We start from the raw sequence: 21,748 nt of genomic DNA on the forward strand, positions 1-21,748 counted from the left end.
GACATCACACAGTCCCCTGAGTACTGCTGGGTACAGCCCTGGAGGACTCCAAGCACGGCTACACACCACATCGCTGGCCAGAGCAGTGAACCATGTAGCCCCCTTTGGCTGAACGTCGTGGAGAATAGCCCCTGGGCCCCTTGAGCACTGCTTGGGAGGTCCTCAAAGGTGAAGGTGGAGAAGAAGTAACAGGCTTTGGGAAGAGAAGGGAACACATAAGCCCTATTGGTTGGATGGCAAATTGGTGTCACCATTATGAAAAGCAGTGAGACCAGAGCAATGGCACAGCAGGTAGTGCATTTGCCTTGCATGCAACCAACCCAGGTTGGATACCTAGCACCCCAGATGGTCCCAAGACTGCCAGAAGTGATTCCTAACATAGTAAACTCCGAGGACCACCTAATATACCCCCAAAACTTAATAAATAAATTAATAATAATAATAATACAATTAAAAACAGTATGGAATGTCCCAACAAGTTAAAAATAAGAATTCCAGGCCAGAGAGATAGTACAATATAGTAGGTAAGAAAGGGACTCTCATTTATTGTTGGTGGGAATGCTGACTGGTCCAGCCTTTTTGGAAAATAATATGGACATTTTTCCAAAAACTAGAAATTGAACTTCCATATCACCCAGAAATACCATTCCTGAGAATATATCCTGGAGATGAAAAAAAAACACAGTAGAAATTACATCTGCACTTGTATGTTTACTGCAGCATTGTTCACAATAGCCAGAATCTGGAAAAAGCCCGAGTGTCCAAGAACAGATGACTGGTTAAAGAAACTCTGGTACATCTATGGAATAGTATGCAGCTGTTAGAAGAGATGAAATTTGCATGTAAATGGATAGGACATGGAGAGTATCATGCTAAGTGAAATGAGTCAGAAAGAGAGGGACACAGAGGGGAAAGGGAAAGTGTTGCTCCCTTCCGCCTTTTTCCCTCTGGAAAGAAAGATGGCAGCTGCTTTGGACCTTTATGGAAAACCAGGTATGAGCCGGTTGTGATGGGGCGACTGAAACCTCATGGGAAGGGGGGCGTTCCCAGCTAGTCCTTCACGCCCTACCGAGGTCATGAGTTTCCCCCCACGAGCAGCTCTCTGGCACGGCCATGGCTCCAGAGCACAGACACCAATCTCATAATTCTCTGACTCTCAGCAGAAATATTTCCAGGCTTCATAAGTAAAATAGCAGAAATCCAAAATCACACAATAGCATCGTTTAATTCTTGTGACCAGCTGTATAAAACAAATTATTTCATAATGCCTTTTCAGCATGTCTGATTTGGGGGTGTAAACTCTAATAATGGTGCATCTTTTGTCAAAGCAGTGAATCTAATCAAAGTAGATAGAGTGTTAACTAGAATTCATCTGTCTCACAGGCATTGGGAGGGTTGAGAGGGGGGTTTATTGGGGTTTTTCGTGGTGAAAAATAAGTATTGGTAAAGGGAAATGTGTTTGATATTTGCATGACTGAGACCTAAACCTGAAAGCTTTGTAACTTTTCCCACAGTGATTCAATAAATCAAAAAAAAAAAAAAGATAAAAGGGGGAAAAAAAGTACTCACATTAAAAAAAAAAAAGAAAGAGAGGGACAGATATACAATGACTGCACTCATTTGTGGAATATAAAGTAGCATAATGAGACTAGCACCTAAGGACAGTAGAGATAAGAGCCAGGAGGATTATGCCATGGTTTGGAAGCCGGCCTCAAGTGCTGGGGGAAAAGGCAATTGGGATGAAAAAGGAACCACTAAGTAAATGATGGTTTGGAGGGATCGCCCAGGATGGGAGATGTGTGCTGAAAGTAGACCAAGGACCTAACATGATGGCCTCCTAGTATCTGTACTGCAAATTATAATGCCCGAAATTAGAGAGAAAGTAAGAAGGATTGTACCTGCCACAGAGGTAGGGAGTGGGGTGGGGTGGGGGTGGCGGGTGGGACAATGGTGGTGGAAAATGTAAGAGATGGGTTCTCGAGCATTGTGTGACTGAAACATAATCATGCAAGTTTGTAACTGCATCTCACAGTGATCCAATACAACTTCTTAAACATATATATGGGCTGGAGCGATAGCACAGCGGGTAGGGCATTTGCCTTACAAGCGGCCAACATGGCCGACCCGAGTTCGATTCCTCCGCCCTTCTTGGAGAGCCCGGCAAGCTACCGAGAGTATTCGATATGCCAGACACAGTAACAACAAAGTCTCCAATGGAGACGTTACTGGGCCCGCTCGAGCAAATCGACGATCAACGGGAGGGCCTTTACCTACCTTTTACCTTAAACATATATATATATATAGTAAGGCATTATATTGCACTCAGCCAATCTGGGTTCAGTCTCTGGTACCCCAAATGGTCCCCCAAGTCTGCCCCAAATGATTCCTGTGTGCAGATCCAGGATTAAGCCCTGAGCACTACTGGATATATCTCTAAAACAAAATAATAATAATAATCTCAATAATCCTACATTGGGTTGCATATAAATACAAGAGCATTAATTTTATTAAAAGAACATATCCAGGGACTGGAGCAATAGCTCAACAGGTAGGGATTTGCCTTGCGAACAGCCAACCCGGGTTCGATTCCCTGCATCCCATATGGTCCCCTGAGCACCTCCAGGAGTAATTGCTGAGTGCATGAGCCATGAGCCAGGAGTAACCCCTGTGCATCGCTGGGTATGACCCAAAAAGAAAAAAAAAAGAATGCATCCAGCCCATGTTTACTGGAGCATTATTTCCAACCGTCAGGATCTGAAAATAAGTAATTGCTTGGGCTGGTGCTATGTCCCAAGCGGCAGGGCACAGTCCCAGAAGGTGTGAGGCCCCACCACCTTTGTCAAAACGGCACCACACTTCTGGGCTTGAGGACCAAATTATCAGGCCTGCTTCTCTGGGCAAGTATCCTCCCAGGGTCCCTGAAGACCACTGGGGACCCCCTGACCCCTGCTCCACCGCAAAGGAAACAAAGTATGAGTATCTGGTGCATCCTGACCACCTACGTGAGAGCAGCACAACTGAAGTGTTAGGCCTGCAGTGAGCCCAGAGCCAAGGGCATGTGACCCCTGGACATCCCAAGCACAAAAGCAACAAGGGAAGAAGGGGGTACCGGTGTGTGTGAACACAGCTCAGGGCCGGAAGGCACTTTCTAAAAGCCGCACAACCTCTCATACTCTACACCACTGACGTACTGATAGTAGCGCACAACATTTGATTGGGTTTAACAAACACATCTGTAATCTCTTATACTAGGGCTTAATGGCTCCATCATGAAATACAACCATTTTCACACACTTTCCTCTAAGGAAACTTCATTGGACCATTTTTAGCAGATTATTCCTAACAAGCAATACAAAATCAACTGTTTTGTTCGGCTTTGGGGGACACGGTTTGGGATTTGGGTGAGAACATTCACAATATGTTAATGGGAAGGTGCAATGGTGGTGGGATTGGTGTTTGAATATGAAATGTCATGAAATGTTGTGAACAACTTTATAAAAATTTTAAAAATTTAGAAAACAAATACATAACAATAAATAAATAAATAAAGGGAGCTTCAGCCACCACATCCCAACCCCACCCAGGTGGCACCAGTCATTGCCCAAAGCATCTAGACTGTGACTATGGGTCTCCCAAGTGCCACGGGCTCTTGCTTGGCTTCTCCTAGAGCTGCCGTGAGCATGCATTCCCCATGTCACTGTGTGTGCACACAAATAACCAGGCCCCAGGCCCCGTGGAAGGTAGCAGCACAGTCTCTGTCTAGCTGGGCAGAGGGTAGGTGCCAGATGTGGTTCTCCCAGGGTATGTATTTCCACGCCCACCCCAGGCTCGGGAAATCAGTGCTAATCTGGCATCTCTTGCAAGCCCGTTCCTTAGGCAGCTCACTTTGGACTCTCATGATGCAGTAGAGGGAATTATATAGCCGGCCCCAAGTGTCCCCAGAGGGACAGAAGGGGACACTAGAGACAGCTTTGTGAATGCAGGGAGGCACTGTGCAGGCATCTCTCAGGATCCAGAACCATGACTCCTGATCCCGCCAGAACGAGTCCGGCTCCACAACAACCTTACCTCTCCCCCAAACTAGAGGAAATCTATGCAGACAGCTGATGAAAAAACTAGACACGTGACTGCAGGGGTAAGGCAAGAAAAGGAAAGAGGGAGGGAGGGGCTGTTTTTCTCCAGCAGGACAGTCAGGGTAGAGGGAAGCAAGACCAGGGGCATCAATGGAACATGAGGGCAGGAGGAAAGCTGACTGGGCAGGCGAAAGCAGGTGCTGCCGGGAGAAGCCTCGGAACAACTAGCGGGCAGGCAGGGCTGCAGGGTGCAGGCGAGGTGAGGGCAGGGCTGCAGGCCGCGGGCGGGGCCTACCTTGAACACCTTGATCTGGCAGCTGGCCGAGTGCAAGTGCTCCGTGTACTCCCCGTTCTCGTTCTGCTTAAAGGTGTCGATCTGCACCCGGAAAGGCACGCCCTTCTCACCCCCGTGCTTCCGAGGGGTAAACTCCGTGCTGATACAATGTACCTGTGGGGACAGGGGGTGGGGGCAGAGGGGAGGCGCTGGACTCTGGCTGGCCTCTGCAGAGCCCCACCTCTCTCCCTGCTCTTCCCAGCCAGGTCCAGGTCCTCCCAGTCCTCTGGACCACAAACAACACACACACACACACACACACACACACACACACACACACTTTGATCCCTTGAGCTGAGAGGCCTGGACCTAACCAGCCAAGTCCTCCTCACTGGCCCAGGCCCACAGGCGCCACAGCCCCACCCTCCATCCTCACCCTCAGGCCTCTCCCTTGGCAGACCTACAAACTGTGGCGCAGAGATGGAGCAGGTCGGCAGAAGGTTGGAACCACTACTGCAACTAAGGACCTACTGCAACACAAAAGGCACTTGAGAGGAAGCTACTGCTCTCACACTGGGATGATGTTGTGATCACCCTAAATGTGGTGCTATCATGACAAAGTCATAACAAGTTTCGAATACAGTAAGGATATCGTAATGGTGAGGAAGAGAAATGACTGCTAATTTTTTAAGGACCACACCCAGCAGTGCTAGCAGGTGGTGCTGGGACATGGTGAGGGGGCCCTCAGGGTCACAGTCAGGAGTGCTGGGGGCAGACAAGGCTACAGCTGACAATAATAGGATGGGGAGTGGGGGCTTCATGGCCGTGGCCAGGCATTCTTACAGGTCTCCAAAACAAGGGCAGGGGACTGTGCAGTGTCAGGGGGCAAACTCAGGAGTGTGGACATGCAAGGCATGAGCTCAATCTCTGCAGCTACTTCCTGGGGCCCCGCGATCGCCACCTTTGACAGAGCACAAACTATAATCTGGGCACTGCATGATTGCTTTACATTTCTGGGTGGGACAGGGGGAGTGTGGAGAGACTGAGCGGCTAAGAAGGGGGGACATGATACAAATGACCAAGTTGAGCTCAGAAGCCCGGTGCGTTGCCCAGAGCAACAGTGCAGTGGGTAGGGAGTTTGCTTTCAAACTGTGGCTGATCCCCAGCATCCCATATGGTCCCCCCTGAGTATCGCCAGGAGTAATTCCTGAGTGCACAGCCAGGAGTCACCTCTGAGCACCACTGGAGAGAAAAAAATAAAGAAGCACGGAGCTGGCTGGTCCTGAGCAGCCTGGCTTGGGTGATGGTTAAGACAGACCATCTGTGCACCCAGGGCTTAGCAGTTTATTTATCAAGTTAAAAACTGGACTTGAAATGACTTGCCCTGGGAAGCACTTTTTTCTTTTTGAGTTCTGTGATGAAGCAGTGCTCAGTCTCCTGCAGCAGCAGACAGGAACCCACTAGGGCCCTGCAGACAAGCTGGCTTTCGGGAACTGCAGATGCAAAGTTACAGAACGCAACCTGGCCCGCCCCCAAGCCCCCACTTACCTGAATGAACGCAGAGGCTCTCTTTGAAGGATCCCACAAAAATTCAACTGTGTTCAGCTGAGTCGGGCTGGCCCTGGGGTCCAAGATACCAACAGACAGTGGGATATCTGCACACACACACACACACACAAAGGTGCAATTGTCAGCCACTCCCGAGGAGTTAGGGAAAGACTCCTACTGCAGGTCCAAAAATTCCTGAATGACAGTCTGAAACACCGAGAGCTCTGAAGCTAAGTTTTGACAACTCCTCTGGCAGCGAGCCTGCCATGTATTGCCAGGAGGCTCTTTGGAGTCTCTATCCCGCTCTGTGTGAATAGTCACTTTATTCTGCTGCAGAAATATTAGTGTGCCTGATTGCCCTTCAGAGGGGTGACCCAGCTAACATACCTGTGTCATTACAACTCCTAGATTCCACTTGGCTACAAGGGTGTGGCTAAGGGGCTTCCGGGCCAGCACCTGAGCTGCCCTCCCCCCACAAACTCCATTCCCCTTGTTCATCTCGGTGATGCCTATCTTTCCTTCTGTCATGCACCCAAAATCTCAAAAGGGGGCTGGAGCGATAGCACAGCCGGGAGGGTGTTTGCCTTGCATGCGGCAAACCGGGTTCGATTCCCAGTATCCCATATGGTCCCCCGAGCACTCCCAGGAGTAATTCCTGAGTGATGAGCTAGGAGTAACCCCTGTGTGTGACCCGGGAGGGGAAAAAAACCTTGAAAGCTTGGGTCAGAGCCCTTCCTTACACTCCCCCACTAAAAGGGGAATGCAGACCCTCTGCCAGTGCCCATCGATCTATCCAAGACAGAAGTGCACAAAGGCGGGCAGACACAGGGCTCCCAATAGCATCCAAACAGCACCGGAGCCATCCTGGTCCAGAAAACTCACCAATGTCCAGGATTCGGTCCCCAGGTCGGCTCCACCGCCAGCCTTCCAACTGCTGGTGCTCTGTGTACTGCAGCCGGCGGTCATGGAAAACCACGCGGATGATGCTCTGGGGAAGAGAGGCAGGTGAGTGGGGGTCTGTGGCAGGGGCAGTCCACACACTGCCTTCCCAAGCCAGGGCAAACCTGGGGGCAGTCGTCCAGCTCCGCCCTCCTCACCAGCACAATAGTGCCGATTCTAAGAATAACAGAGACGCCCTTTTCTCTGCAATCACCAAGTGCGCTACGTACCTAAGCCAGTGGTTAACGTCTTCATGCCGATGGGCAGACTGCAGGAAGTGGCAAAGGCAGACCTGAACTCAGTTTGCCCAGTGCTCACTCACTGCATCCATCCACGCCACTCCAGCTCCCAACTGACTGTGCCTCAGACAATATGTTACAGGGGACAGGCACTCACCTGCCCCTTGGAAGCATTTCCAAACCACCCAGCCCCTCCTGACAGGCCTATTCCACCCCCACCCGCAAGCTTCACTCCCGCCAGCCCCACCCCAGCGGGAGGGCAACCTTCCAGCAGCCTCACCTTGACATATTTTGTGTTCAGATCTTGAAAGTCTCCCAGCTTCCGATTCTCCAGCAGTCGAATTTCGTAAGACTGACCTGGGGTTGGGGGTCAAGGGTTCAGTTTCCATCTCTGAGTGTTTTCTAAGGTGCGGCTTCACCAGCGAGAGGCCATTTTGGCACACACAGTGCTCAGCCAGGCCCCTGAGCCCAAAGAGTCCAGCACAGAAGTCAGTCCAGGGCCAGTAGAGAGAGCTCTCTGGGCTGGACACTCCAGGTTGCTGACCTGACCTTACTGGGCTTCGGGCACCCCAGAGAACACAACACGTGACCCCTTAACAGACAGCACGTGTATGACTTTCAAAGAGTTCAACAGAATTAAGTTCAGTCTGGCAAACTACCCATGATGTATTCAATATGCCAAACACAGTAACAACAAATCTCATGATGGAGACGTTACTGGGCCCGCTCAAGCAAATCGATGAACAATGGGAGGACCGTGAAGACTATGCAACACGCCCCCGTATTCTTTATAAAGAACACTGCCCCTCCCCCTGACACTTGGCTGGAGAATACAGCGACCTAAATCTCCAGTAAATGACTGACCATACGCTCGCTTGCAGTGAGTAGCTTAAAAGGAACGAATGCAGTCCTGTTAAACATTGCCTCTAACTGCAGAATGAAAAGCATTTTTCCAAGTTCAAAGAATTTCATGTATTTGGATGGGTGTGGGGAGTCCTATTTAGTGACATATAACTAGCACAAGCTAGTTAAAGAATATAAATGGGGAAAAAAAGTCCATCCACAGTACCAAAATTAAAAAAAAAACTTTAAAATACCTGTGAATTAAAACAAACAACAACTACAAATAATCTGGGGTGTGTGGGGGGGGGTAGGTGTGTGTGGGGGGTGCGGTGGGGGGATTGGGAAGGAGGGAAATACATCATTTTACTAGGAGATAAAATACAACTGGAATCATAGGACAGTCCATGTTCCTTGATAGAAAGATCATGTATCAAATAATTTCAAAACAGTTTTTCCCAAAGTGGAAATTGGAATTGGAATTCAACTCTGCAACACTTTAGAATAGAACTAACTTAGTAAAGGATGAGGGCTTTTTTTGTTTGTTTGTTTGGTTGGTTGGTTGGTTGGTTGGGGCATTGAGACACACCTGGCAGTTCTCAGGGACCATATGGGATGCTGGGAATTGAACCGGTCTCGGCTGTGTGCAATGCCCTACTCATATACCCAAGGTGCTATTGCTCTGGCACTCAGTAAAGGATATTTTACAAAAAAGAGAAGAAATGAGGGACAGAGTGATAGTGTAGGGGGTAGGGCGTTAGTCTGCCTTGCGCACGAGCAAGATGGGCTCCATACCAGCATCCCATATGGTCCTCTGAGCACTGCCAGGAGTAATTTTTGAGTGCAGAGTCAGGAGTAACCCCTGAGCATTGCCAGGTGTGACCTCAAAAGTGAAGAAGAAAGAAGAAATACTTTGACAACTGGTGAGTCTAATCTTTTTTGTTTATTTTTGTTTTTAAATTTTGTTAATGACTATGAAAATTTAAGTTATGAAAACAGTATAGATAGATATGAAATAAAAATTTTTTTTTCTCTTGAAAATACCACCCATTTTTATTTTTTTGGTTTTTGGATTTTGGGTTTTTTTTTTTTTAGGTTTTTTTTTGTTGTTTTTTTTTCTTTTTTTTTTTTTTTTTAGTCACTGTGAGATAGACCCTTACAAGGCTGTTCATGGTTGGGTTTTGGTCATGCAGTGTTCCAGCACTCATCCCTCCACCAGTGTGCATTTCCTAGCACCAGTATCCCCAATTTCCCTCCCATCACCCCTTACCACCCATTTTGAATACCATCTCTTCATTCAAGTCATATTTCTCATGTAACTACAAAAACTGATTTTTTTAAATGTAGGAGAACTGCTATTTATTCAGCCACTGATTAGGCTGATTGATTGTGCATAACTCCACCAAAAACTGATTTTTAAGGTGCAACTTCCCTTGAATCCCAAATAAACTTCAGAAGTACGCTTTAAATACATATATATAAAATTTGAAAAAAAGGAAAGATCTGGAATACTCTCCCCACCATGGTTATATCCTCCATGCTCCCAATGCTACCACGAACAGGAGTTGGCCCTTTTGTTCAGAGAATAGCTCCTCACCACATAGCAAATATAAAAACAAGTTTCCCCTAGATTAAAAACTCGATTTTATTTTAACACACATATAAAATGGATGCCAGGGCTTCAGGCAGTGCTCAGAGGTCAGAGAGCCCCATCACTGATTCTCAGTCACCAACCATTGGTTTAATGCAAGGGCCCAAGGATTCGAGGCTGTGTAGGTCCCCAGGCTGGGGATACCTGGACTACTCCAGCAGTGCTGGGGACCTCCACAGCCACACCCCATGACACTCAAGGGACCACGTGGTACTAGGCAAATTGGAGTCGGGCACTTGCTAGGCACGTGCTCTAACTTGCTTACTATCAAAACAAATTTTATTTTACCTATCAAACATTCAATAGAAAAGGGCTTTCTGAATCTAAAAGCAAAAGGATCTAACCACACACACACACACACACATACACACGCACATGCGCACGCAAACCCTCTTCAATGCAAAAAATAAACTAGAAAATATATAAAACCAGTAACCAACAGTGTTGATGTAACTAAAAAAGTACAGTATCAGTTGGAGCAACAGTACAGCAGATGGATGCTTGCCTTGCACACAGCCCACCTGGGCTCAATCCTCACCTTCCCATATGGCCCCTGAGCCCGCCAGAAATGATTCCTGAGTACAGAGACAGGAGTAACCCCTAAACAATGCTGAGTGTGGTCTGAAAACTGGGTGGAAAAGAGAGAAATACAATACCTTGGGTATGGCCCAGCGGTAGAGCACCCGCCTCAAAGGCATGAAGCCCTGGGTTTGATTTCTAGAACTACAAAGAAACAGAGCAACACTGCAAAAATACATCACCCCTTCCCCCAAATATATTTCTATACCCTAATCTCTAGATAGATGACAGAAAATTGCCTTAAATCTGGAGGAGCTCTTTGCAGATGCAATTAAGTGAAAAATATTGGGAGAGAAGTTGGAGAGTATTCAGGAAAGGTGCTTGCCTTGCAAGCAGCCAACCCAAGTTCAATCCCCAGAACCCTATATAGATGTGTGTGTGTCTGTGTGTGTATATATATATGTATGTGCCCCCCTCCTCCAGTACCACGAGGAGTGATCCCTGAGCACAGAGCCAGGAGTAAGCCCTGAGCATCACCAGTGTGGTCCCAAAGCCAAAACCAACCAGCCAAAAAATACTGAGATTGGAAGAGCATCCCGAAGAGGAGAGGTACAGAGGAGACCACATGGCCACGAAAAAGTTGTAATGTACAGCCACCAGCCAAGGGATGCCTGGAGGCACCGCCACTGCAGGAGGCAAAGAAAGGCTGCACCAAGTCCTGATGGTCCCTGGCCTGCCAGACACTCAACTTCTAGCCTCCAGGACTGTGAAAGACCCAACTTCTGCTATTTTTTTTTTTCAATTGAATCACCATGAGATACACAGTCACAAAGGTGTTCATGATTGGGGGTTTAGTTCATGATTCCAGATTCCTTACGTATGTTTCTGCACTTGAGAGCTAACACACCCTGGCCAGCACCAAGAGCTAACACACCTGGCCAGCAGCCTCCCACACCCTAACAGGTCTGTCCAGTGTCTTCCACCTTCCCCTAGGAAGAAGGCCGGGGGTGCTGGCAACACTAGCTTTGAGTGGTCAAGGTCATCCTCAGGGCAACTGACCTGACAAGCTCAGCTCAGGCCCAGCCATACTGCCCACACTATGCTCAGGCCTCCAAGAGACGTTCAGCCTCCCTCCCTGCCCGTGCTTGCCTCAACAAGAACGAAAGGCCAGACGACCCCACCTGCACTCACACAGCACAGGGCCATCAGAAAGTCACCATCTATGACTAGCCGATGAATGAGGTCATGTGCACTGACCAGGCACACGTGTCTCTGCTTGGCCCATATCCCTCTGGACAGAAGTCGGAGCCATGCCCCATGGGATCTGTGAGGACCCAGTGCATGTGTGTTCTGCTCACAGCTGTCCTACTTAACATGTTGCAGGTACTCAGCAAACACCTCACCATGACGCCACATTCTCTGCAGGCCTCGTCTAAGCCAGAAGTGGTGTAATCATTTCCCTGTTCTTAAGTCATACGGGCACAACTTGGGGAGGGGGAGGAGCTTCTTATAATGGTCACACCCCACGTTTTTTTTTTCAAAAAAAAAAAAACATAAGCAACTTGGCATAAAATCTGATGATTACTCAGGGAAATGCAGACTAGAGCTTGCAAAAGAAAAGACAGCACACCTACTCTCAAAGGACTGGCAACCTTCTGCAGTGTTCCAGATAGCTAGGGAAAGTGCAAATACAAGGCAGAATTGAAAAGATCCCAGCAATTGATGCATATCCCCAAATGGGCAATATTCCTCCAGATTGGGTACTGGGTGAAGCGCAAAAAGGTTTGAACCAAGAGGATGATAACATGAGAGGCAGAGCTTGAGAGTAAATGCCTGCCAGCGTGTTCCTGTTGGTGTGGGGAGGAATGGATAAGGCACTGTGTGTGTATGTGTGTGTGCACGCACCCGCGCATGTATGTGCATATGTGTGCGTGTGTGTGTGTATCCTCTGCTCTCAGTAGTCACACTACACCCATTCCCCACTGCCAACCCATTTGTGCCAATGACACCCTGGAGAAAGAAGAGAGAGAATGCCAAGAAACCAGGGGTAAAATTCATATTGATCATGGCAACTTGAAGTATTCACATACCAACAATCTTCCTCTGAAATTTAAAACTACCTGCAGTGTCACAAGTCAATTTTATTTAGTGACTTACTTTTGGGAGGATAGGGACGGGGGGAGAGGGGGACAGGGCGGGCAGCATGTGACAGTGCTCAGAGTACCACATGAGCTGCCAGGATTAAATCTGAGTTGGCCACGTGCGGCAAGCACCTAAATTCCCTGTACTATCTCTCTGGCCTGATGACTTGCTTTTTATTTTAATTTATTTTTCAGGGGACCACACCTGGTGGTGCTCAGGGTTGACTCCTGACTGCACTTAGGAATCATTCCTGTAGGCTCAGGGGACTGTAAGGGGTGTCAGGGATAGAATCCAGGTCAGCCGTGTGCAAGGCAAGTAGTACCCTGCCCTCTGTACTATCACTCCAACACCCAAATGCTTACTTGTTAAACTTCAATTTTCCCATATCAAGCCTGCATATGGGAAGCCATAATCACATACCACAGGCTGTTTGCTATCAAAATCATATAGGTGTACAGTGGCCCATGTCCTACAGACTCCTACAACTCCTTGGGAAATTGGTGATACCCCAGTCTGGAGTCTGTTCTCTTATCTATGTCCACCACTAGTGGGTAAATGGTTCCATTTACAACTCTCAGTTTCTGTATCTGCAAAATGGGGGCAATACTGTTATGCACTCAGAAGGCTGCGGAAAGATTGAAAGACCACCCAGCAGAGAAAGGGATGTTGGCTGCCAAACCCCCTCTGCAGTGTGAGCCTCAACAGGAGGCAAACCCGACTCCCTCCCCCACTCCTCACCCCTGTCCTGGGTGGCAGCAGACTGCCTTGCTCCAGCCCCTCCAAACAAAGCCGTCAAAGCAAATTCCCTCCACAATGCTGGACCTTGCTGCTTCTCTAGGGCTACTAAAAGTCTTTGTGGGTCTGGAGTGATAATGCAATAGGTCAGACACTTGCCTTGCACATGACCAATCCAGCTTCGATCTCCAACTCCTCGTATGGTCCCCTGAGCCTACCAGGAGTGATCCTGAATGCAGAGCTAGAAATTAGCCCTGAACACCGCTAGGTGTGGCCCCAAAATAAACAACAACAAAAACCTCTGGGACATTTTCCCCTCTGGAGAAAAAGTTTTTCTCTCTTGAGCACATTAGTTTTCTCCTTCTCTCTCACACATCTCAAAGTAAATTTCTTTCAATCAAAACTACTTTTGCTTCACCAGAGAAAGCAAGCCTGAGATCAGAGTGATAGTACAGTGGGTAGGGTATTTGCCTTGCACATGCCCAACCTGTGTTCGATCCCTAGCACCACATATGGGTCCCCCAAGCCTTCCAGGAGTTGATCCCTGAACACAGAGCTAGGAGTACCTAGTCCTAAGGATCACCAGGTATGGCCCCAAAACAAACAAAATGCCTTTGGAAGGGACCTCAATCCAGCTGAAGGAGAAGGGGTTAGGTAAAGAGGTCTATCACAACCCATACAAAGTCAACTACACACAAACTGACAGGTGGTAAAACACCAAGGATGGGAATGGCTACGAAAGATGCCCGCAAGAGTGCACCCCCTACTGGAGGGGTAAAGAAATGCCATAGTTACAGGTCTGGGATTGCAGCACTCCGGAGAGCCCGGCAAGCTACCGAGAGTATTCGATATGCCAGACACAGTAGCAACAAAGTCTCCAATGGAGACGTTACTGGGCCCGCTCGAGCAAATCGACGATCAACGGGAGGGGAAAAAAAATTGCAGCACTCCATGAAATTAGGCATTATCAGAAGTCCACTGAACTTCGGATTCTCTTCCAGAGTCAGGTGCAAATATTTCTCAGAACTTCAAAATAGACGTGCTCCTTTGCAAGAGGCAAGTGAGGCTAATCTGATTGGCCTTTTTGGAAATACCAACCTGTGTGCTCTCCCTGCCAAGCACTGTAGCACTGTCCTCCTGTTGTTCATCGATTTGCTCAAGCGGGCCCAGTAACATCTTCATGGTGAGATTTGTTGTTACTACATGTGTTCTATTCTACATGTGTTCAGCATGTAGAATATGTCACAGGTAGCTTGACAGGCTTTGCTGTGTGGGTACAATATTCTCGGTAGCTTGCTGGGCTCTCCGAGAGGGGCTGAGGAATCGAACTCGGGTTGGCCATGTCAGCCACGTGCAAGGCAAATGCCCTACCACTGTGCTAAATTAATCTCCCTGCCAAACAGGTAACAATTTTGTCAAAAGACATCCAGCAACATGCTGTCTATTGTGGAACTTGCTTAAGAACCCACTAACTGGGGTCAGAGTGATAATACAGCGGGTAAGGTGCTTGCCTTGCATGCGGCTGGTCCAGGTTCGATCCTCAGCACCCCATATGGTCAGTCCCCTGAGCCCATGAGAAGTGATCACTAAGTGCAGAGCCAGGAGTTAAACCCTGGGCACAGCTGGGTGTGGCCAAAGAGAGTGAAAAAAAAAGAATTCACTATAATGAAAAACATTCCATTATTTAAAAAAATTTTTTTTACTCTTCTTCCTGCTTTATTGGTAGCTCTGAATGTTTGAGTTCCCCCCGCCCAACCCACCCTATGGGGTCAAAGGTTCCTAAGTGTATAATCACAAATGAAAAATAGGGAATAGAAACCAAGTATTGGCAGTTTCCCCATTTCCATTTGTGTGTGGATTTTTTAAAAATATTTTTTATTAGTGAAACACCATGTGTGTGGATTTTTAATATAAATGTGGGGACAGAAAGCATTAGCGCAAATCAAAATGTTTCCATGAATGAGTTTCAGCAGTTCAACTTTCTAACAACTATAAAGAAAACCTGTTAGGGGCAGGCGAGAGAGCACAGCCAGTAGGGCATTTGCTTTGCATGCAGATTGGTCCCCAGAGAACTATCAGGAGTGATCCCCGAGTGCAGTCAGAAGTAAGCCCGAGCCCTGCCTGAGTGGCCCCCAAACAAAACCAAATAAGTAAACAAATAAACCTGTTAGCTTTTTTCTGTGTGTGGGGGAGGAGGGGGCCTTTGGAAGGTGAGACCCACAGTCAGTGCTCAGCAGGCAACTGCCTGCCCAGCCCAGGAGTCAAGGTCCCCAAAGCAGAGGGAGCTGAGGGAGTAGGGCACAATCTCACCCCACAGGCCCAGGGGACAGCTGTGGCCTGGCAGACCCCCCTCTACTTCAGCAGGGGGCAGTGAGGGCCTCCCAACTGAATTGAGAGGCAGTGGAAACCACTACACAGATAGACTGCTCAGATGTTGATTGTTTGGGGTTTTTTATTTTGCTTTTTCAGGTTACACCCAGCAATGCTCAAGATCACTCCTGGCTCTGCACCCTGAAATCATGCCTGGAGACGCTCAGGGGGGTGCCCTGGATGAAACCCGGGTCGGCTGCGAGTAAGGCAAATGCCCTACCCGCTGTACTATTGCTCGAGCCCCAACAGCTTGGATCTTGAAAGCGCCTCAAGACCCCAATTGTGCCAGCCTCCCTCCTCTGCCTCTCCCAGTCCATCTCACAGGAGGAAGTGCGGGGAAGAAGAACAAAGCGCATGAGAGGAAACAAGAGAGAGTTTCTTTTTCAAGCATGCTGAAGTCCAAATGCATCCCTGCGCTAGACGGGTGCTCAGCAATCCTTTGCTTTCTCCATCTTCCAACTGTCACCCACAGTATTGATCAGCTAGCCCGGGCCTCAGCACACGCATTTACATAAAGGGTTGGTAACTGCTGTCACTCTGTAGATCCTACAACCTATCACAACTCCTACCGAGGCCATAGATGCTGCAGGAAAGAATGGCATGCTGCATTCCAATAAAACTGTACTTATGAGTTCTGAAATTTGAACTGCCATATAATTCTTATTCTTACTCTTCTTCTAGCCCTTCCTTCCTCCATCATTTTTTGGAGGTGGGGCATCACTTTTGGGCCACACCAAGCGATGCTCAGGGATTGCGCCTGGCTCTGAACTCAGGAATCACTCCTGGTGATGCTCTGGGACCACATGGGATGCTGGGGACCGAACCCAGGTTGACCGCAGGTAAGGCACACACCCTACTACCTGCTGTATTATTGCTCTAGCTCCCCGTCCCCCTACCCCACCCCCCCGCAACTTCTTTCAACATTTAGCTTCTTTGTTCCTTGGCTTCCTGTGGGATGGTTAACTTGAAACTCCCTACTTAGACTAAAAGCTTTCTAAGGTTGACAGCTGCCTAAATCACCAGATTTGTACGTATGTATGTACGTACACACACACACACACACACACACACACACACACACACACACATCCCGAGCCCTTTGTATAATAATGTATAACAAGGACAAGTTTTTAACTAGTGCTGACAGAAGTTGATATAAAATCCTTGTAAGCAAGCAGCAGAGTCAGCCCAACCAAGGGCATGAAAAGATGTCTAGCCCCATGACCCAAAACTACCAAATAAAAATAAAGGCAATGCCAGTTCCATGCATTATACTGGCCACACTTTAAAAGATTCATAGTATCCCACTAAGAAAATGTAGGGAAGTGGGCCTACAGTATGTGGGATGTGGCAGACCCTACTTCACAGCCGACTGGAAATGTGGACAATATCTGCCAATGCCAAAAACACACACAGCCTAAGGGCCCAACTTCACCAGGATTCTAGTGGACAAGACTGCCCACATAGACTGCTTAAAAAGACTTGGTTGAGGGAATGGAGTGATAGCACAGCGGATAGGGCGTTTGCCTTACATGCGGCCAACCCAGGTTCGATTCCCAGCATCCCATATGGTCCCCTGAGCACCGCCAGGAGTAATTCCTGAGTGCAGAACCAGGGGTAACCCCTGTGCATTGCTGGGTGTGACCCAAAAAGCAAAAAATAAAATAAAAGACTTGGTTGAGGCGCTTCACTGCAGCAGTACTATTAGAGGGAAAACTGGAAATAATCTGGAAGGTCAACAGCACTGCCTTAACCAGGGGCTCAAAGTTAACATCACATCACGTCACCTGCCTGCTGACATGGTTACTCCAAGAAGGACACTGGGTCACTAATAATTACCTAGATGCACTGCCAGGGACACCCAAATTGAGAAGTGGCCCCAGATCATCTGGCCCATGTGTTTCAGCAATGCTGACATCAGGAGAGATACAAAAGGCTGGGGTCCTGTCCAGAGGGACGGGGAGCAAAGAAAGGGAAGACAAAACCACAGTGCCTCATGCTGGACAGACTCAGGGCAGGATAATTGCTAAAATGGACAACAATGGGCTCAATTTTAATTTGGCAATATGTAGGCAGTAGGACCAAACTGATAATAAATGTTCTGAGCTGATATAAGGATTGTGGTTAAGTTAAAGAATACCCTTGCAGAGAAATTGCTCAAGGGCTTAGAGTGACTGCCTTAGCAGCATAAGGTCACAAGTTCCAATCTCCGAGTGTGGGCACTGGGCATGAGCCCATAGTAGAGCTATTTGTGAGCAGATTCTGACCACGCTGTGGCCAGGTGCATACAAACACACACACACACACACACACACACGGAGTAGGGGTGGGGATGGGGGGGAACACTAGCCAGCACTGCAACTAAAAATGATGCACAAGCACCATACCCAGAATGTACATTTCCTGTTGAGCACCACAGACATCCCTGATGGACACAGTTCTGTGGGACTTCCCTAGAGTATGAATATAATACATACAGAATAAAAGGAGAGACCTCGATCTATAGTAGAAACATCCACATACACTCTCTCACACAACTACACAGACTTACCAATGAGTGAGAAAAACAAGTTCCCGAATAGTCTATAAACGATGGAACTAACAACTCTTATTTTCAAACATTTTCCACGGAGAGAGCACTCAATGGACTGAGTGCTTGCTTTGCATGCAGGAGGCCTGGGTTTGATCCCCAGTACCACATGGTTCCCCAGCATTGCCAGGGGCAACCACTGGCAGAAAGCCAAAAGGAGCTCTCAGCATGCTGGACTTTTATATGCCAAACCTTGTGGGGCCCCCAAACATATTAAAATGTCATATATGTACACTTACATGTATAAGCCTAATACATGCCTGTAACAGTGGATAAGAAGGACACTTCTCTCTTAAATTATATCCATTTTCAGCACTAAAGTTTTTTTTTATGAGGAATTACTGTGCATTTGGAAAAATATAAACAAACAAACAAGCAAACACTATCCTCCTGTTGTTCATTGATTTGCTCAAGCGGGCCCAGTAATGTCTCCATTTTGAGACTTGTTGTTACCGTGTTTGGTATATTGAATACGTCACGGGTAGCTTGCCAGGCTTTGCCATGTGGGCGAGATGCTCTTGGTAGCTTGCTGGGCTCTCCGAGAGGGGCAGAGGAATCGAACCTGGCTTGGCCGGGCTGACTGCACACAAGGCAAATGCCCTACCACTGTGCTATCGGCTGGGAAAAATATAAAATAACATTAAAAAAAAAGGAGGTGGGGGGGATTCCCATTCTGCTGCAAGCATGCAACTGATAAGGAGTGACAGTGATGGGTACTTGTAACCCCAGTGTCAGGCTGGTTACCTCAAAGCTGATTGGACAGGAGGGCATCTGGGAAAAAGCAATCTTTATGGCAGCATTAAAGCAGTAAGCACACACAGATGGGGTCAGCCACTAGGGTCCTTCCTACCCAGCATCTGGGAGACCACCTATAGTACCACCCAGCAAGGCCTCAGAAAGGAGAAGGGGCACAGATCCCCTGAGTCCCTACAGGGCACAGTGACACAGCAAGTTAGTGGCAAACTCAACAGCCTGTGACCCCTTTAGGGAAGAAGGCCATGAGGAGGGAGAGGTGCTGGTCAGGCTCCCTGGGGCTGAGTCCAGACCCTCCCACATCCTGGCAAGTGCCAGACCCTCTCCATATCTCTCTCTGCATCTGCAAAATGTTCTCTGCACAATGGCTGTGCAGATGGAATGAGAGCATTCCTTCCAGTCTGGCATGCCCGTGCCCCTGCCCACCATCTCTGGCCCCAGTGCTCAGAGCCACGGTCCTTAAGCCTCTGGCCCTCACCACAGTTGCACCCACTGAGGAACCCAGAGTCCAAGGCCGCCCAAGGTCATGCCACCGAAAGCAGCCCCCTCAGCACCCACACAGGTGACCTGACTCTTCTTGATCCTGACTGAGGACCCTATGTGGGGTGCATGTATGAGGAGACCCCAGAGCAGACCCAGCCCAGCCTGACTGCCCAGGGCCAAGCCCAGCAAAGAAGGTTCCTGGAGAGAGGTTTAGCCCAGTGAGCAGAACCCAGTGTGGGACCTGCTGCCGGATCACTGTGTTCCCAAGAAGGGGAGGCGGCAGCTGCCCAGGCCAGGTTGTTTCCTTCCCCACCGGTACTGGTTTAGGTAATTAATGCCACATAAAGCATAATGGAGGCCATCGCTACCTCAGAGAAAGGAGGGCTAGAAGCCAGCAGGCCTGTCCTACTGACTGGCCGACAGTGGGTAATACCACAGCAGGTGTTCACCACATGTGTCCTTGGGCTCGGCCCTCGCACAGTTGCATCATGAAAGTGTGTAGCACAGAATCTCGGAGAAGTCTCTACCGTCCACAAACCCAAGTTCTAAGTGCCTGTAACCTCCCTGACTTTGAGCACTGAACCTCCAGGCAGCCCCTTGTGAATGACATGAACTCAACTTCCAGCACAACATGGATGCCCAACAAATCGTTGGAAGATAGTTAAGTACAGAAATATGAGAGTCCAAAGAACATTACAGTGTGTAGGGCATTTCCCTTGTACATGGTGGAGGCCAACCCAGTTTTCACCCGCGGCTTCCTATATGGTCCCCAAAGCACTGCCAGGAGTAATTTCTGAGTGTAGTGCCAGAAGTAACCCCTGAGCATCACCTGGTGTAATCCAAAAATCCAGAAAAAAAAAAGAAAGAAATGTATGTACGAAAAACAAAACTATCCACCACGTACTGGAAGCTCCTTCAGACAAAATATTGTTTCCAGAGTCAGAGCAGGTAAACATAAGATGGTCATCTTTGCACCACCTATCTTGCGGTATCCAAGTAAAAAAGTGCTAACATCAAGGATGGAGGTTTCCATGGCCAAAACAGTGAGACAATAGCACTGAATCTAACCCCTGGAATAAAATGAATAGCCATCAACCCATGGCCATGATAAATAAGTCAACATTAACTAATGGGAGAGAAGAGAAAATGCTTTCTTCAAGTAGCATCCCAATGCCTACACAGAGAGGAAATAGAAATAAATAGAATAAATAGAACTAGGCAAACACTGAAGAAAAATTGTCAAAAGGGGCCAGGGAGATAATATAGGGATAGGTGCTTGCCTTGTACATGACCAGATCTTGGTATTGCATATGGTCCCCCAGCCATCACCAGTAGTGATACCTGAGCCAGGAATGATCCTGAGCACCAATGGGTATGGCTCAATCCTACCCCACCCACTCCGCAACTCCCATTTAAAAAAACAAATTGCCAGAGACAAGATTCACCAATATAAAGTATAATTAATTAGCTAATGTTTGAAGATAATCACACTATCAGCAGTCTGCCCACGCTATTCACATATCTCCATACCCAAAGACATTCGTAATATTTACTCATTACAAAGGAGCAAACCCTAATGTCGAAATGGAGAAACCCTGGCAAGTCCTACCAAACGCTCAAGGCTCTCACCGGCAGCAAGCTGACAAATCAATCCCTGTTTCCCAACAGCACCGGCCTGGGCACAATGTGACGTGTGCATTACTCCCATCTCAGCTTCAGACGTTCAGGCAAACCCAAACTGAGGAGAATCACCAGGCTAACTGAGCAACAAAAAGTCGGAGGGTCACAGGAGATGGGAATGGACTGAGGGATAGGCTGCAGGGCTGAGGCATGACAAGTGCCCATAGGCTGCTGCCCTGGATACTGAAACAGAGCAAGAAGGGGACTGGAGAATCAAATTACAAACAAAGACTATAGTCAAATTAATAGAATCAAACCAATATAATGGTTTTTTTTTTTTGCTTAGAAACAGGTTTTTATTTTTTTTAATCTCTCTTCTTTTATTTATTTTTTAAAAATTTTTATTAGTGAAACAACATGACAACATGAGGTGCAGTTATAGACTTACAAATTTTTGTGCTTGGGTTTCAGTTATACAATGATCGATTACCCATCCGATATAATGTTAACATTATGGGAAGCTGGATGAAAGTGATAAGAAGCTCTCAGTTTTATTTTTGACACATTTCTTGACATCGAAACTTATTCTACTCTCTGCCCTGCCCCCAAATTGCCCTGGATTCCCAAATCCCACCCAACACTATGGAGAATAGATCTGATGCCCCCTCACCCCCGCCCCATAAGCACTGCTGACTAGCTCCTGGATCACTGGGCTCAAATAAGCAATTTTATAAACTGTTTGATATGAGAATAGTGTTTTATTATCTTTGGTTACTGCTGCCGATTAACATAAAATCCATTCATTTTGCAAGTTGAATTAGTATCCAACCACACTGCTGACGGGAATGCTTATCTATTAAGATGAACGAGATGAAACTGTAGATTTACAAAGTAGCAACTGCATATAGTTCCATCTAATACAATAGCTCTTGCAGATCAATAAGCAAATGGCAACAGAAAAATGGGCAATGG

The 21,748-nt window shown here is 47.7% G+C and overlaps 2 protein-coding genes across 2 annotated transcripts in view; both read right to left on the reverse strand.

The window, feature by feature from the left end:
• Positions 1-21,748, reverse strand: part of CLASP1 (cytoplasmic linker associated protein 1) — a 376,782-nt gene that overhangs the window by 39,884 nt on the left and 315,150 nt on the right. The gene's annotated exons all lie outside the window — the stretch shown is intronic.
• Positions 1-21,748, reverse strand: part of TFCP2L1 (transcription factor CP2 like 1) — a 60,625-nt gene that overhangs the window by 18,005 nt on the left and 20,872 nt on the right. Inside the window, exons 4-7 of the mRNA XM_056110471.1 lie at positions 7,354-7,430; positions 6,778-6,883; positions 5,896-6,002; positions 4,369-4,521 (exon numbers count right to left, since the gene is read on the reverse strand). Coding sequence (XP_055966446.1) covers positions 4,369-4,521; positions 5,896-6,002; positions 6,778-6,883; positions 7,354-7,430 — 443 coding nt within the window. The remainder of the gene's footprint in view (positions 1-4,368; positions 4,522-5,895; positions 6,003-6,777; positions 6,884-7,353; positions 7,431-21,748) is intronic.

This window comes from Sorex fumeus, unplaced genomic scaffold (genome assembly GCF_029834395.1).
Source record: "Sorex fumeus unplaced genomic scaffold, SorFum_2.1 ptg000009l, whole genome shotgun sequence".
NCBI lineage: Eukaryota > Metazoa > Chordata > Mammalia > Eulipotyphla > Soricidae > Sorex > Sorex fumeus.